General features: G+C 30.2%; 1 protein-coding gene across 1 annotated transcript in view; it reads left to right on the top strand.

Moving 5' to 3' along the window:
* The first annotated feature begins 1,657 nt into the window (after window positions 1-1,657).
* LOC105198107 (proton channel OtopLc) overlaps window positions 1,658-19,446 on the top strand; it is a 58,570-nt gene continuing 40,781 nt past the window's right edge. The window contains exon 1 of the mRNA XM_026140192.2: window positions 1,658-3,624. Within this exon, the coding sequence (XP_025995977.2) occupies window positions 2,550-3,624 (1,075 nt within the window). The 5' untranslated portion in view covers window positions 1,658-2,549. The remainder of the gene's footprint in view (window positions 3,625-19,446) is intronic.

The raw sequence follows: 19,446 nt of genomic DNA, 5'->3' as shown, positions 1-19,446 counted from the left end.
CGACTATGAATACAGCTAGGAAGATTATGCCAGTGTTGGCGACTTTCCTATATTTAAATTCTTTCTTGTTCTGATAAAATTGTTTCTTTAATTATTTTTTGTTCATAATGTAAAAGTGAGGAGTAATAAATATGGCATACACATTCTGCATACATTTTTTGTGACACAGCATCATTGTAACATCACGATGATGCTTTTTGCTATGGGGGATATGTCATAGAAATGTTAAAAATTTTTCTATATTTGCATTTAAAAGTAATAGAAAAAAATTTGGCGGCGATTTTATATTTAAATAAAAAATTATTTTAATAAGAAGAAACGTGCTTTAATGCGGAATTTTAATTAATAAATAATAATAAAAAATCTGAATTCTTTTATATAACTACTTTAAATATTCAAGATGGTTTATATAAAGTTTTATTATGCAATCAATAATTAGTTTATTTATTTGTTTATTTACAGAACAACTAATTGCAGAATCGCAATAAAATCATCATTTATATAAATCATCTTGAATACTTAAAGTATTTAGACAAGAAACTGAGACTTGTTTTGTGTTCTAAAATAATTAAATTTTTAATAATAAATAAAGTAAATAAATAAACTGTAAAAATGTGTTGTTAAATAAGAGATATAACTCACATAATTTTTATATCTACATAATCACAGTTTATTTAAAATCTAAATATCAACACATTTTTAATTTCAATTTACATTGGACTATATGAATGATATCCTTAATCCTTAATATTCTTTTTTAAAATCAATGATGAAAAAGCTTCTCTATGTAAAATCAATAATAAGAAAAATTTCTTTGCGCATTAAATTTAATTGAAGTCAGTTATAACATTTATGTATATTATTCTATACATTATTATACTTATTTTGCAAATACGTTATAATTATATTATAGTCTTTTTTAATCAATTGTTTTTATCAAAAATTTTAGGAAAACAATAAAACAATATTACAATAGAAAATAGATTTTGTTTATTTCTTAATTTTTTTGTCGTGAATTTATGTCTCGATGTATGATAAAAATTGCGTAATTATCCTATCTGATCTTGAAATGTTAGCAAACAGATAATAATCAGGAAATATGCAATCTGAATACTCGTTTTGAATATAAAAGAAATGTATTCATATATCACAAAGTAATACATCGGAAATGAATTACGCCATTATGGATGTGATGCTTTACGGATATGATTATTAATTCTTGATCATATCATATCATGATAAAATAACGAAATTTCGTAAAAAATTGCTGTGTTTTGTAAAAGATTTGCAATACGCAAGTTTAATACATAGCGTTTTTGAGAGCTAATCTACCTATCTTGAAGTGTTTTGAAAAGCAACATTAAAAAGTCATCCGTTTTTTATCTCGTACACTGAGAAAAAATTGTTAAACTTAACTAAATTTTTTTAGTTTAATTATTCAGTATAAGTATTTACGTATTGAAATTAAATATTTGAAACTTAATACGTATAAACTGAATTTAAATATATAAAATAATTAAATACATAAAATGCTTGAACTTTAGTTCAGGTATTTATTATATTTAACTTAAATACTTGAATTAAAAGAATTTAATCAAATTGAAAAATTTAGTCGAGTTAATAACTTTTTTACATCTGTAGCGAAATTGTTGGCAAAATTTTTTAGAAAAAACTTTGTTATACCTGAAGTGTCAGAATATTAAATACGAAATACAGTTGCAGTAAATAGATTTGGATCTTCAGTACTTTCTCATACGCGGAACTGCCATATTGAATAATAATGTGGAAAGTCGACGACGGTAACTGAAGAATGTGAAATTTTCTATTTTATGAATCTGGTCACGAACGAGAGCTACATCCATTCCATCGACCTCCAGCCACCACTGCGACGATACTGTAGTATATTGTTGCTAAAACTAAAGTTGCCAAGTGCCATTTGCCTTTTGTGTGCGAACCGGTGCACTTAGTGTTCTCAGAACGAACGGCAAGGATTCAAAATGTTAACGTAAGAAGACATAAATTAAACGATAAGTTAAAGAAAGTGATTCTGGTAACTAGAGAGTTTCCCATGTATAATGGTGTATGGCGTTCGTAAGTTGAGACGGTTCAAAATATAATTGAATAATTAATTTCGCATTCTCCATCTTAACGCAAATTAGAGATGAGGATCAATTGGAGATCAGGATTAAATCCGAAGAAAAATCAACGATGCTTTTTTATATAACACTCCACACGTGTAGAAGAGAAATTAGAATAATTTTCAAAAGCCAATGAAGAAAGTGAGTCTTATGATTGAAGATTTATTTATAATTGTATAATTATATCATAAATTTGGAAAATTAAAAATAAATTTCCTACCTTCTTTTGAATTTCAATTTCTTAAAAAAACCGTCTAATACCTCTAAAATGTGCTCACCATAGTGTTCATTAAGTGTCAGAAATTCACCGCACGAAACGTTCTTCTTTACGCGACGCAAATCGTCGATTATCAATCTCGCGTCACTTTTAATACGGTACTCCGATCTCGAATCGTCGGTCACGATCGATGAATGCGTGACATCCGGTGCAGACCCGTTGGACACGAAGAATTCGTGAGGATGGTAGCCGAGCTAGCTGGCATTTCCACGACAACGGTCGACGGAAAATCATCGGACGTTAGTAGTACTTCGAAACATCACAAACGACCCAAATGGATTCAAACAGCGACACGTGAACCGATCTACAGCGTTCTCGATGGCAACGAGAGCATCGCGACGAAGAGTTTTCCTCGGGGTGTCCACGGCAAGATCGTGGTAATCAGCGCGGTGAAAAACGAATCCAATCGAAAGCTGAAGAACGAACAGCAAGATTTACCATACGTTTGGTTACCATCTCAAAATAAACCGTCGCCGATTCTTGAGATCGAGGACGAGAACACTCTCTACAGCGTGGTGAGAAAACCGAAGAAAGTGCGATTGCTGGAAACGCTCTGCGAAGTGAACGAGGAGGCAATTCGGCCTGTCGATAAAATTCGAGACATCAATCTCAACGAGAAACCCGAACAACAGCAACAGCTGCTGGACCCCAAAGACGCGTCCAAGCGAGTCGAGGTAAGAAAGTGGCTTTACGACACGCCTGGGCAATCTCTTCCAGATCTACCGGAAATGTATTTCGATCGTACCGAATACGAAAATACCTGGCCGGATCAGGAGAACTTGGTAGCATTGCCCCGAGGAATAGTGGGCCTCGTGGGACCGTATAGAGTATATGGAAAACCCAATGAAAGGAGAGAATATATGCTGCAAGAGGAGGAGCTTGTCGAAGAGGTAATAGATTCCGCGAGTGAGAAAGTACAAGAAGAGAGAGAGGAGAGCAAGGATGAACATCATCAAAGGGCGAAATGGAAGATCAGGGAGGACGACGAGGAGACGTTGGTATCGGATATCCGAAATTTGTCGGGTTTCGTGGAAACGAGGACGGATATCGGCAAACAGGAGAGCAATGATTGGAAGGACGAACGAGGATCAGTGACAAAAGTGGATAAATCGGATTGTATCGAGGGGATCTTATCCGGCAAAGAGGAACGCGCGATAGATGTACCGGATACGGTATCCGCGATCTCAACGACGATGAAGGAGAAATGGGGTGAGAAAGTCTCTTACGACAATCTCAATACTTTTGAATTTTTAAGTAATTTTATAAATATTATTCTGAACATTAAAGTAAATATTCCTGTATATGCTAAATAATACTAGTTTATGAAAAGATTTTTTTTTTTTCAATTATTTTGAATCAGACAAAAAATGTTACTTATAAATTTTGGGATACTGAAAACGCTGCCACAAATCAATTTTCAGCAGTCAGAATTCCGAAATATAATAATTGAAATTTAATATATAAAAAAGACTTTTTTTACGATATTTGAAATTTTTTCTTAAAAAAAGGTTAACGTTATCTTGAAATTTCTGATTAGAGTCATGAATGTATTATTCATTTCACATAAGACATTCTTTATTTCGATATTTTAATTTTTAATTACGTTATTTTAAATGCAGAGCTAACAATAAGATAGCAAATTTTCCTTTGACAATAAAGTCATATACACTTATAATTTGTAGTTTATGAATATCGATACATAGTGCAATTAATCGTAATAGATTCAATACGTTCGTTACTTCTGATCAAAAGTTCAAGATAACATTTATTTTTTTGCAAGAAGAAATTTGAATGTCAAAAAGCCATTTTTTTAACCTCAAGTTTTTGGGAAATCTGATGTGGTGAAATTTGATTTGCGTCATCGTTCTCAGCACCTAAAAGTCTGTAAGAAACATCTTGTCTCATTCAAAATAATTTTTATCAGTAAACTAATGTAATTGAAGAATTTCCTACAAAAATCAAATAAGTCTACGTTTTAAGGTAGTTAAATCCCAAAACACATAAATTCAAGAATGTCTTGAATAGTTCTCAAGTAATTTAAATATTAATCTATATGCTTGTAAAATTTGAGTTCAATTTATCGTCCAATTCCTGATATATGACTGTTTAAATATCGCAGATTTTTTCATATTTATAGAATTGTAGTGTCAGTTGTACAATTGTATATAATTGTATATAATTTTGTATAAAAATCATGCATAATAATATATAATTATATATATTTTAAGATATGGATATATTTGATGTATAATTATGAATAACTACATACATAATTATGTATAACTATATATAATTATATATGAAAAATTTTTTACCGGATAATTAAAATTAACTAGTTTTATTGTAAAAGAAACGTAAAACATTACATTTAAAATATATTTTCTAAAACAAATATTGTAATAAATTTTTTCTAGAATAAATAAAGTTTAATAATAAAATGTTTCAATTTTAAAAATTTTACATTTCCACCAGTGTAGACTTTAACTTATAAATAATACAAATTATATACATATATAATAATAATATAATATAAATTAACTTTGATTTCAGTTTAACTTACTCTTTATCCTTTTCTAATTCTTAGCAAGAAAAAAAATAAGTAAAATTGAGATCAAAGTTAATCTATGTATATTGGTGGAAGTAGACATTAGGATCTTAAACACTGTTTAAAACTAAAATATCTTTAAATGTTTAAAAAACGAAAACAAAAAGTAAAACATCTTAAACGATTTTTCTCTGATTATTATTATTAAATACTTCCGAATTAACGCAACTACTTTCCCCAGCCAGCGACTTATAATCAGATGCGTTTAATATAGGCTACGAAATTACAAAGTGGCACCAGCTAGACGATGAACGGCATATAATTCGCTCAAGTATGTCGTCCACATTCGTTATGCGAGGCAACGTGTGTCACTTTACGTGTGCCTTACGGTATTGTCTGGCAAAATGGATTCGAGTAGCGGTAGATGGTACAAGTATGCATACGCATCGACGTCGCATTACGTGAGAAGTATAGTTCATGAACCAATGATAAGGTCAACATTCGACTTATTGTTAGAACTGCATTGCTATGCAGTTACTTGCCTACCACAATTATCCCGCCTGCCTTGCCCGAGCAACGGTGTGAATTGTTTTACTCGATTCTAAAATTAGATTCCACGGGATGACTCGAACCTTCAGCGGTCCAGGAGAGGGAAAACAGGATGTGTCGTTCCGTTTCAGCAACATGCTGAAAATGTTATCGAGTTTCGATGATTTTTTTCTTTTAAAAGAATTCTTAATGGAATTTTCAAGTAAAGAAATAGATTTGCATACGTGCTTTAGTTTCTTCGGTTACTTATTTGAAATATTAGATATGGAAAATTATGGAAGATAAATATGAAACATATTAACCCTTTCAGTTGAGTCACTTTATGCTGAATACTTTTGACGAATGGCTCTTGTCTACGTGGAATACTCTATCTGCCTGTTACGTACTTCAGAGTATTACGTTTTGTTTATTATTTTTGTTTACTTTTAAGACTAAACGTATTTACACGTCCATAATACTAAAAGGGTGCATTAAGAAAATTCTATTCCATTATTAACTATCAATAATTCCCTATACGTACTACAATATTTCTAGAATATTATTAAAAATTAAAATAATAGAGAAAGGACGACGGTCGTGGAATCTGGGATAGTGAAATATCATGATGTCCCGTATAATTCGCGTTGAATTCTGAAAGCAACCGTTAAAATTACTTCGTTATAGTCTATTTAGACATTGTAGGATGGTTATTGGTCATTAGTGTACGCTATGTTTTTATAAAAGCTGATGTCAACTTTATATGTAACAGAAATGTTCACAAATGTATACTCCCTACATAATTTTGAGAAGTATGTTACAGATTAATTTTTTAACTTTAGTCTAACTTAAAGGCCTTGTATGTGAGTTTCAAATAATATTATTGGATTTAATGTATGTCATAATATGTGTATAAATTCGGCAAATAAAGTTATGTTATATGTGGTTGTAGAATATTGTCAGCCGCCATGTGCATCTCTCGACTTTACAATTACTCTCATTGTAGGCGTTGTATAATGTTTATTAAAAGTAAAGAAATTATTTGAAAAAGCTTTAAGTTTTATTTTAAAAAATTTTTAAGCCACAAAGATATTAAAAAAAATTTTTTAAATAAAATTTAATATGTTCTATGAAATGGCACTTACATATATTTGTGTGTAAAATCCAAAGAGATTATTTATATTTTCTTTTAAATAAAAGTGCCTTTCATGACATTAGTTGTTATCCCCCTGCTATTCTACAAATGCAACCTTTTTTTCCTCTTCAGTAAATTATAAATTACATTTGTTCACATGATATGTCCGATAAACTTCCACCTATAGGGTGTTTGGCAGAACTCAATGGCAAATATAAATTGGCGTTGGTTAGAATTGTGTTGCGTTAATATTTACTAAATTATTGTTAAAAAACAAAATAGAATTCCACAATCCCTTTCTTTCCTCTAATAATGATGATATATTTACATCATCTTATTATAATTAATTATTTTTTTGTGTAACGTTTATAGTTCTAACGTTTACATTCTATTGTATATATTGAAGAATATACATATTTATTATGTAAGTAGTATGCAGCATTTGCACGTTTGCATATTACATAAAGGAAAGCAATAGATACAAGTAATTATGACATAAATATCACAAACTAATGTTATATAAAGTATTATTTCAAAATTATATAGCAGTTATAAATTGTTTCAGCTCAGTTAATTCTAACCGATTCAACATTATTTAATTTTATATTTTTTTTTACTTTTTTCTTTTTTTGTTTTTGACAAAAAATGAATTATATTAGCATGTGTATTTTAATTTTTTAAAAGTAATTTTATTTCTGTAAAATAATATGAAGTATATAACTTATTTAATAGGAGGGCATATTTGTTGATAAATGAGACGACATTGTTTTATGAGACGACAAGTTTCTCCAATTAAAAATATTTATAAAAAAGAGTTTTATACTTTTGAAAAGATGACATTTAAAAATAAGAGTCTAATACCGTTGATTAAATCTGTTTCTTGTTTTTTATTGAATTGATTATCGAGAATTTTACATTTGACTACTCATGACTATAATTAATGTTTCTCCTTGTGTTCTATTGATGGGAGAAATGAGTTATAAACATTAATATTTTATCATTATGATTCACTTCTCCCATTGGCAGAACGTAAGGCGTAAAATTAATCATAATCACGAGTATAGTCAAATGATCAAATGATTCTTGACAATCAATTCAATAAAAAATTTAATACCAAATGATAAATTGAAAAGAAAATATTAGGCCAAATTAACGAGCAAATTTTACTTTAATAGATCTATAGATCTACATTTTTTTATACTTTACTGAAGTTTACATAAATGTATAACTATTTCTTATGGGACATGTTTCGATCTTACTTGAATCTCTTCAAAGCCGTTACGTATCAAAAAATTTGCATGAAATTCTAAGTATTGCATGTTACAATAAAACAAAATTATAAATTAAATTGAGTCCTGATGTTTCTTAAAATACATTTCTTAAAATGATCAGCGCCAGAGTCAATAACTGTAGTCAACCTAGTATCGAGTGACCAATAATTCGCAATAATACTGTTATGCCAAAACATTATCGGTAGCGGTATTCAGATCTTCTCACACATTCTTGATGTAGCCGTAACCAATGTCACTCCAAGTGATTAATTTTAAAGTTCAGGACATTGGTACTCGTATCCATCAATAAATGTCCTATTAAAAAGTTTTTTAACCAAAGTCAATATATGTATAAACTATTAAAGAAAATTAAATAAATAAAAACTGAGAAAATTACATAAATTAAATGACTTAAAAAATAAAAAAACTAGACGATAAATTGGTGATAGGAATAGAAAATTCAAATTAATAAATTAGAATTTAAAATTATAAATTAATGATTTGCAAAAAAACTTGGTGTGACAAAAAACAAAAAGCTACATATAAAAAAATAAAAAGCTACATATCAAAAAATAAAACAGGTGAATTTACATAAATTAATACTTTAACTTTAACATTTTAAGTTACATCTTTTTTGCTATAAAAAATGAAATTCTTATCAACTACGTTATATTTATATTGTAGCTTTTTCTTACTTTGTCAGACAATCAAGTGGTTGATTTTCGAATTCATACAAATTTTTATATTAACTCACACCTATCGGCTGAACGAAAAATGATTCACAGCGTATCTCATAGTAGAATGCCATGTAATGCTGCGTTTTTGGTTCTCTTCGCATGGTTTCGTTGATGTTTTTTTCCCATTTTCTCGTCTTTTATATGTATATTAATGCGTTGAAGATGGCTTAAAAAGTGTCAGCCGATATGTACATAATTTTATAATTCTCATAGATTGTATAACATATATAACAATTTATAAAAAGATCTGCGCCCCATGCTTGACTCTTATTTGCCATGATTTTTTGTTTGTTTTTTAAATTTTAATAGTTCTGATTTGCAGGTTTTTTTCAAACTATATTTAATATATTAATTAAATTAATAATTTATAATAAATTAATATTAATATTTATGTTTAAAATATATTATTAAAGTTAGTAAGCTCAATATTTTTCAGCTAAAAAATTCATCAAATTTGAATTTCATGATAAAAAATATCGTGAAACAATAATTCAAAGCTTGTTTTTAAAAAATAAAGTCTTATATAGTATATAAAGTTTTATCTTTAATTTTTAGCTATTCTTGAAGATCGTTTTATCATTTTGTTCTGTACGTAAATTATAATATATATGTTGACAATTAAATTTAAAATGTATAAAGTAATTATAAAAGTAACCATTAAATTAGTGTTTAATTACAAAAAAAAAAAAAAATTTAATTGCGTTACAGTTATAGAAAGAAAGTTTAGTTGGAAGAAAAGTAATTTTAATTGTAACTTCGTGACTTCTCACAACTGTCTCCAAGTATTATTTCATTGTCCGAGAGTTAAGACGAATATCACACGTAGCTTTCTAGTCAAGTGCAGTTCGTTCTTGCTTTCTTTCGTGAGACCTTTCATTATATCTTCGTCCAATATGGTGTACTCTTCGGCACAGCCCGGCCGGCGTGGAATAGCTGCGGCAGCGTATATCACATGAATCGCGAGCGGCCGCTCGTGACTTTCACCATTTTTATACCTTTTACCGTCCGCTACAATCGGCATTTTACGATCAGTGTCATCGTGGCTTTTAATATCGGGCGACTCTTACTCTTGTTCGCGCGCACGTCCCGCTGTTCGTTTCCTGGTTGACTGGCCGAGCGTTTTTCCTCATGCGAGCGCCGACGCCGCGCCGTTAAATCTCCCGAAGCGCAATGCGTTGCATCCGAGCGGATGCAGATTTGCATCGAGTAAATTAGAAAGCATGCATAGCAAGCGGGCAGTAAGTTATTCCATTGGAATTAGACGGGAAATACGAAATACGTGATATAACACGCCCCAGGCTCGCCATTGTCTTCTTTTTTCGCGGCGGGAGATTCTCTGTAATTCTCTTCAACGACTTCAGGAGCGTAAAAATCGAGCGCGAGCGAGAGAAAAGACCTCTATTATTCTTGCACATAATTTTTAAGGCCATTCTACCGCGCCGCGAATCGTTTTCTCCTTCGTTGCAGATAAGAAAAAAAACTCAACTTGAAAACATACGATCAGCACAAGCACAGGCACGAGAGCGGAATAAAGGGATGAGATCATTTTTAACAATATTCTTACATAATGACTTTTAAAAGGGATTGGAACTTGAAAGAAATATTTATTGTATCTTGCATTCGGCACTCCGGTAAATCCAATAAATTTGCGCTATAAAAATATGAATAATAAGTATTTCATGCGGATTTTCGTCTAATATGTATCGTTTCAATTTTTACGTTTTAACAAGTTAACAAAGGAAGAGCCAGGTATATATAGATTGAAGTTTATCGGGTATGTAGAATAAATTTACAATTGACTGAAGAGGGAAAAAGGGGTGCGTTTGTAAGATAGCAAGAGGGTTGTGGGATACTAACAACTAATGTTATGAAAAATTATTATTAAAAAAATTTTTTAAATCATGAATTATTGATTCTTCGTACATCTTGCACAATAATAAAAATCAAGGTTTTATGAACGTTTTATAAAATATATTTTATTTAAAAAAAAAATAATTTTTTAAATAATTTCTTAGGCTTAAAAAGTAACTTTTTAAAATAATATCTTTACTACTAGTAAGTATCATGAAACGTCCACTATGTAATTGTAAAGTCGCAAGAGCTTAATCCTTGTAATGCAAATAGCATGATCTCACGACTTCTCTCATTACACAATATAACTTATATACCGAATTCACACATATATTACGGATATATTAAATTTAATTGCATTATTTGAAAGCCATATTCAGGACCTTTAGGCTAGACTAAAATTTAAAAGATTACGTAGAAAGTATATACACCTGTAAAAATCGTTGCTACCTGCAAACCTGAACCAGTAACAATTTTATTATATCCAAATAAACTGTAACGAAATAATTTTAATGGTTGCTCTATGAATTTAATGCGAATTATATGAGATATCATGATATCTCACTCATGTGTTCAATTGTCATAATTGTTATTTATAGCAAGGCCTGTATAACTATGTAATTATATTTATAGAGGTGCTATTTTCTTATAAACTAATAGTTGTACAAATATTGTTGCCGTAGTGATATAAACTATTTTATAGTTATTATATATTTTAAAGCCTTACTTGTAATAATTATAAAATAGTTTATTGAATTATGTACGTTAATTATATACACATATAAAAGTTGTATAGTTGGTACTTTTACAGTTTCCACCACTATGGATTTTTCTCTGAGTGTAGATATTTATCAAATACTCGATCACTCATCAGTTAGTACCATATTTAAGATTAAGATTAAAACTAATTATAAGATTACACTGCAATCCTTTCACTAGTGGCAAATCGGTGAAAAGATAAGAGAATACACAAATAAGGGATCTTGCCACAGACAAATTAGCTAATTATCTCGAGATTAAACGTATTCGTAAAAGAAACTGTCGAAATAAGCGCGAGTACTCGTTCTCCGGGCAATGTACTTACTCTTTCGTGTTCTACTCCGGGCAACACCGTGCCCCAACTCCATTAATCGTCGCGCAGCATCGATCTGTCAGCCATATGACGCCACCGTTACTAAAAGCCTCCTGACAGCCCTCAGTCACTGTTACACATAACTGATTCTCTCCAGTTAGATGATGCAGCTGCATCGCCGAATACCGCCGCCGCGCCGCGCCGCTCTGTACAGTTAACCACTTTTCTCGCAGCACGCGGTGGCGATGCACACGAAACGAGGCACAATCGCATCTGTACACAGAAAATATACATACGCGCGTGCCTTCTCTCGTGAGATAGCCATACGGTTTCGACTTTTCGACGCAGATGTTCATCTCGTCAAACGATTCACAATCTACCTAGATCATTATGAAAGTACCGCCGCGAGTAACGACGATACACACAATGATAGATCTGCTCGAACAAATTGTAAAAGAGACAAAGCGGTACCAAGTCACAATAAAAAAGGAACAGAACTCGAATTAGAAGGAAGCTAACTTCTTATTAAATTTTTTTTTTATGTAACACTTTGTCTATATACAGAAAAGTATCAATTCCACTGCTAAGAAAAGTAATTACTCAATTTGCTTTGCTTCTTTTAAAAATTTCGAGCTTAAAAAAGTGGAGAAAAATGTGACTTTTTATTCGTATACAAGCTCATCAAAAAATTCGAAAACGCTAAAATATCTCAAAAACAACTAACTCTAGCAAAAAATGTGTTGCAATCAAAGTTGTAGGATTTAAAGAAATATACTTAAAGATGATAAGAGTTTAACTTTGGGGTCGCAAGGTCATATAAAGATTATGTATTTCTTAAATAAAATATAATCTTTATATGACCTTGCGACTCCACCAAAGTTAAATAAAAGTCTCAATTTTTTATTGTATATTCTTGTAACTTGTTTTAGATCTTTCCAAAACATTATAATAAAGTATCTTTTTGTTAAGTAAATATCTCGAGTTATATGAGGTTTAAAAGTTACTGTACCGCCGACATTAGAATTACCTAAAGTGTTGTGTGAAGGTTGAGCGGTCGAATTTACACTATAGGTGTGTTGTGTGATCTATGTATATGTGCGGTATTAATTTGATCGCTCAACCTTCCCCGCGGCATCTTGTTTAATAGTAATTAATGTCGGTACTGTGGCCCGGTTTTTCATTATCTGGTTAACTTGTGGTTAAACTTAACCTGATGTTTTATCCAACGAGCTTCACCTATGAAATCATAATGAAAAACTGGTCCTATAACTATCAAGCTTTATACCTTAAGATTTATTTAACGAAAAAATATTTTTTTATGTGACTTTTCGCTCAAAGCCAGACTCTTATCTGCATCGTTAAGTACATTTCTAAACTCTATAACTTTGATTCTGACATATTTTTTGCTAGAATTATTTTTGTTTTTGAGATATCTTAGCTTTTCCGAACTTTTTGAAAACCTTGTATAACTTTTAACACAAGAGCTTGTGACACAGCCATTTTAAAAATATTAGATGTACAAATAAGTCAGTCACTATTTCTTTATATATGCAAAAAATTAGTTTATATTTTAATATTATCGCACCATTTTACAGTGCAGTATTACTATTACAGCTTTATTAAAAACTGCATATAGCATGTCGAAATATGAACTATTGCTTAAAATACCTACAAGTAAGAAGCATATTTACTTCTGCATTTCATACAAATTCCAATAGGCAAAAAATGCTACAAAGTAAATCAATTTATATATAAATCAATTTGTGCTACTCTCTGATAATATCATATTATTGGGATTTTAACTCGTGCCCAATATGGCCGCCTCAATAAGGTTTTTTCACGTCTATGTTCACACTACACACTCAAATATGAGAGAAACACAGATATGAAATAACCTTATTAAGGCGGCCTTAATTAAAATCCCAATACGATATACATATACAGGGTGTCCCAAAAAGGTCGGGACACCTAAATATCTCAAAAAATATAAGTTTTACAAAAAAATGTTTCAGACAAAAGTTGCATGGTTTCGAGGGGGACATAAAATGGTGTCATTAATTTGACTTTGAATAGTTGCTTGAAGGTAACGTAAAAGGTCACGTTAAAGGTCACACCTTTAATTTTTTAAACGGGACTGCCTACTTTTTATTACATATTCTTGTAGCGTATCTCGAGACTTTTCCAAAACACTACAAGAAAGTTTATTTTGTTGAGTATTTTGCAAGTTGTGAGGCTTGAAAGCTACGGTGTACTTTCAAGCGTCACAACTCGGAAAATACTTAACAAAAATAAACTTTCTTGTAGTATTTTGAAAAAATTTCAAAATAAGCTACATCCTTTAATTAGGGTATCGGTACTTCTCTAACAATCTATATTTTTATTGCATATTCTTGTAGCTTATTTTGAGACTTTTCCAAAACACTACAAGAAAGTTTATTTTTGTAGTGTTCACAACTTGCAAAATACTCAACGAAAATAAACTTTCTTGTAGTGTTTTGAAAAGGTCTCGAGATAAGCAACAAGAATATGTAATAAAAAGTTAGCAGTCCCATTTAAAAAATTGAAGGTGTCCTTCACGTAACCTTCAAGCAATTATTCAAGGCCAAATTAATGACATCATCTCATGTCCCCCTTGAAACCATGCAATTTTTGTTTGAAACATTTTTCTGTAAAATTTATATTTCTTGAGATATTTAGGTGTCCCGACCTTTTTGGGACACTTTGTATATGTATATGTAAATATTGGTTTTAGGAGATGCTAAAGTTATGCCTTTTTATCGATTATTTTTAATCAAACGCGATTTTTTTTACGCTGTTTCTTTATTTGTATTTACAGATTTAAAAATCCTTTTCCACAATTAAAGTATATATGTATAGCCACAAATGTAATTCAAGTCGATCGACTTTATGTCGAAAAAAAATTAAGAAATTTAGATCTGGAATAATCTGGAATATTCTTAATTTAACACGGCCTCAACGTGTGTCAATTTGTTTTATACAAAAATTTTGCAGTCTCCAATCAAAACGGAAATAATCAGAAATATGGATTACGACAACGTTGTCTTTTTAAATTTTAGCTTGGATATTTAATATAAAAGATTAGTGCGCTTGAATTATTTTGTGCATCTACATGCATGCGATGTAGATGCTATGTAGTGATATGTAGTATTGCGGTTTCGTAAATCGTACGTATGTATTATAAACCGTAAGTCGTTGTTTAGTTGATAAAACTCACTCAGCATCCTCTTAAAAGCGATTCAAAGAAAGCGATTTTAATCTAAATGGTTGATAGCGGTTAGGTTGCCCTAAAAAATATGAAGACTGTGATATTCAAGAAGTTACTAGGTAAAAACCCAAGTACAATCCAAAAAGAACTTTCATTGCGACTTAGGAATAAATAACTCAACAACAAGTTTTAAATTGATTAAATAAAATAGGAAAGTTTTTAAAAAAAGAAAAGTAAAAAAAGTAGATGTGCCAATTTATGATCACTTAAGATTTGATTTTGAAGTTAATAGAAAAAATGTCATTATACAATTTTTATAAAGTTAAAAAATATCGATGTTACAGTAAAGATGGGATATTATTCTTGCAAATAATACTAATTAAATTGAGTTTTTTACATCTGTTCATAAATTACGACGAATATTAAAAAGTAGGCTAATGCATCAATTTGTAACCAGTAAATTTAGTTTTAACTCCTCAGACAACTCCGCGTTAACGGTAGCGACGTCGCGGATAATATTAGAACTAATAGGCGTGATACGTGACATGTTGACGATAAAATTTTTTCTTGCATGCCATTTCGTATTATGTGCTTTATTGTGAAAATGTGACTTCCCAGCAAACACAGTTACATAACGGTAATGTTAATAAAATAAAATCGAAAGTAACACGCAATATAACATGCGCGTTACATGTAATGTTCATGTTAGTTGTAATTTCCCACTCATAAGAAAAATAACAGTTACATAACAGTTGTATCATATTTGTTATACAGCCATGCCGAAAATGTACGATTAAAACCGATAAAAAAAACGTAATCCGAATCGATCGGGATTTCTGCACCAAAAATATAATATTAAAACCGATTGAAAATAAGAACCCAATCGAAACCCAGATAGATTTATTAAAACAGAGTAACATTAATGTAAATGTAATAAATGTTTAATTTACAAAAAATATTTTCTTGTATCCTATTCGTTAAAAAAGATTAAAAAAAGATTAAATTTGAATTAAACATTTCATTTATGTACAAAATTAAATAACAATACAAATTGTTATTTACACATAAAAATATAAAATTTTATGTGGAACAGCCTTCCACACACACGCATCATGTTTGAAAAAAGTGAGAGCGAGTATTCGTCTCGAGGTTAGCAGGTCCTAAAGTCTCACTAAAGTATGAGCTGGGGAGTCGGCCGCCGTGGCGTCTAGATATAACGCATAAGGCCGCACTCGACTCACGAGAAAATCTCCCACGGCGTGGCCACCTAGTGGTGGCGCCAGAACTCACTTGTTAAATCCATTTCAATTCGAAATTACAGAATTTCATAAATTATAATTAAATCAAATTTTAATGCGATGTGACACGTTGAGACGCTAACAATTCTTATGTACCATTTTTAAATAGATATTTTGATGACAACACTATAAATCACGTTAACAAATTTGTAAAATTGTCCGAAAGCTATGTTTTTTTTTTGGCAATTAATAATTCTTGTCAAGAAAAAAATAGTTTCCAAACAATTTTACAAATTAATAAAAATGATGTACAATGTTATTTTATCAAAATAGTTTTTTATTTAAAAAATAGCACGCAAGAATTTTCAGCGTTTCAGCATATCATTTCTCGCTACTAATGTCAGGATTTTGAAACGTGGTTGCTGAGAGTATTTAGGAGTCTTAATGCAAATAAATTAAATTTTTAAAAAACTTTTATATTATGCATTACACTTAAATAATTCACGAAAGCGATATTAAAATCAATTACGATTCGTATATAATTAAAACCGATTACTTTTTAATCCGTTCGTGAATTGAATCGATTAAAACAGATTAAAATCAATTAAAAAGAATTCCGTTTTAATCGGTTTTAATCGCACATTTTCGGCACGGGGGGGTCGTATTAATAATTCAGTTTTATAACAGTTATATTATTAAAATAAAATGTTTGTTATATAAACCTGATAAACGGCAGTTATATGACTGTTATAAGTTATTGTGTTGTAACATCAACAATTCAATTTTACATAACTACAATATTGCTAGAATGTAAAAATTCGCTATATAACGTGACACACACAAGTTATATAACTATTATTTTCTGTGTTTGCTGGGTTGTCTCGTATTTACCAAATTTGTAAAATAAATCGCAAATAAAGTTTGTTTGAATATTATACGTAAAAGCATATTTTTCACTCATTTCAACAGCTGTTCGTGTATTTTTCTGATTGAATAGGCTTTAACTTTACGTACATTTTACGATTATTTACTGATTGTTAGGCGGGAAAAGGATAGTTAAGGTCCATTTTTACAAGTGTATTAAAGCAATTATATTATTCAGTTTTATTCTAATTCTCTTCATTTACAAATTCCACAGATCAAACCTCAGTTTAAACATGTGTTTGTCTGTCTCTGTAAAGTTGGCTTCACTTTTTCAAAATTTAAAATAAATAAGCACAGTTTCAATTGTTCTCCGAAAAGTTCTAGAGTTCTCGATTAATTAAAAAAAAAGTTTCGTCGATTAAAGCAATAAAAACACTATTTGAAGAAATTGCGGGAGGGAGGGGGGGGGTAACAATTCACAATTCTCCAATTTCAAAGAGCTATAACTTTTTTTTTAACTTTAACACATTTAATTGTTAAAGATAATTGATAAATCTCTGTGAAGGGGGATCTATCAGAACTCTAAAGAAATTGCAGAATTTCCTAATAATTTTTTTTGAAAATTATCAATTCCTTATCAGACAAAAAATTTTTCGGTAATCTAGAGTTCTGCCACGAGTTCTGGCAGTTCTAACCCCCCAAAAAGTTCTAACGATTATCCTTAACAACTAATACGCAGGAATAAAAAACAAAAAAGTGCTGGCGCTTTAAATGTTGAAGATATGAAATTTTTTAAGTCCATAAAGGTCGGAAACTTTTTTGCGACTTTTTTTAAAGTTTTGATACCCTCTCGAAGAGTTCTAAGGATTATCCTTAATAATTAAAGCGCTAATAAAATTGAAAACAGAAAATAGTTCTGACGCTATGAAAATCAAGGAATGAAATTTTCAAACTCCATGTTGGTCGAAAATTTTTTTGCGAATTTCGTCAATTTTTTTAGAATTCTAGTAGCCTTCCGAAGAATTCTAACAATCATCCTAAATAATTGAAGCACTAAAGTTGAAATATTCTGACGCTTTCAATATTCAAAGAATGAAATTTATGTATATGCATACTACTTACATTGGTAGAATACGCTTATGAAAAAGCGTATTTAAACTACGTAATTTGCAAGAAAAATATTATGAAAATTTTATTCTTGTTTTTCAAGAATTTGTTCTCAGCAGATTTTATTTGGAAAAATCTATGTATGTAAACTATGGGTTTTTATTTCTTTAATTATGTAAGTAGACCATGTTTTTATTAATACAGTGCCATGTTTAGTTTCCAAAAAATAATGGAGCCGATTTATAAGTTTTATATATTGGCGACTTTCCTCTACACAATATTTACTTAATTTAAGTAATTTACAGTATTTTTCTCTGTGTATAATTGAATTGTCAATTTTTCAAAAAAATGTCATGTTTTCAAATCTAAATTTTACAAAAAACAAAAAAACGGATTTTTTTTTAAATTATAATATTTGAATCAGCGTCACCAAAATGTGCATAAACACTTAATTTATTGGTGAGTTATTTATAATTACAGGTAATGATAACCATTTTTGTTTATTCTTCTGGCTAGATTACATTTAAATGTTCGGACATGACTCCTTTTCGAAATATAAGATGACTAATTTTTATCACTAAAAGAACACTTAAAATTGCCAAGAAAACGGTTTATTTATTTATTTTTTTCCTGTATTAAGAAACTGAGAATCAACCCTGAAAATAATTTGCAAAAAATTACAGAAAACTTACATTATGTCATTTGATATCATGAACATTTGAAAAATGATTGGTGAATTTAAAAAGTAAAATGCTATAAAATAAAATAAATAATGCTATAAAATCAAAAATCTTCCTCGAGAGGCTGTTCTTGTTCAATAGATGACACCTTTTCAAAATTATAACATCATCACCAAGGTTATTTCTTTCTTTTTCCCGTACAGAATATGATTCGTTCTCATAGCGAACTAAATTAGAAAATACAAAGAACCGTATTTAAAAAAAATAAGACATGACACCTAACCGAAATTGACAATTCAATTGTAAAATGATTATAAGCACTTATTGTTCGATCATAATTTTTTTATAATAGTTAGTAGTCTTTACATTATTGATACAAATTTTCAGAAAAATGTATATCTTTTATTTTAATAATAATTGAAACTAATATCTCTGGTTTATTGTAAGCGATCCCGTTATAATATGATCGAGCTGCGCCGCGCGTGTTTGTTTTTAAAACCGCGTCTCTCTCTCTCTCTCTCGAGGTTTTTACGCAGCTCGCGCGAAATAACTGAGAAATCCGCCAAGTAATCTTGCAACCTAAATAAAAAAGGTCAAAGTGCCCATAACGTCGTTGCTGTACCGACGGCCACGTTTATCTTTTATTACGATTATTTTACTGCGATAATAAAATTCTCGTCGATGGTCGCGCAAGAAAATCTTATATAGCAATCATCATTAAAATGTGGTATCATATGTTCGTGCAGGAGAACCGTTTCGTCATTGACGATACGACATAAT

This window comes from Solenopsis invicta, chromosome 14 (assembly GCF_016802725.1).
Source record: "Solenopsis invicta isolate M01_SB chromosome 14, UNIL_Sinv_3.0, whole genome shotgun sequence".
NCBI classification, from domain to species: domain Eukaryota; kingdom Metazoa; phylum Arthropoda; class Insecta; order Hymenoptera; family Formicidae; genus Solenopsis; species Solenopsis invicta.
This window is presented reverse-complemented; position numbering and strand designations above follow the sequence as displayed.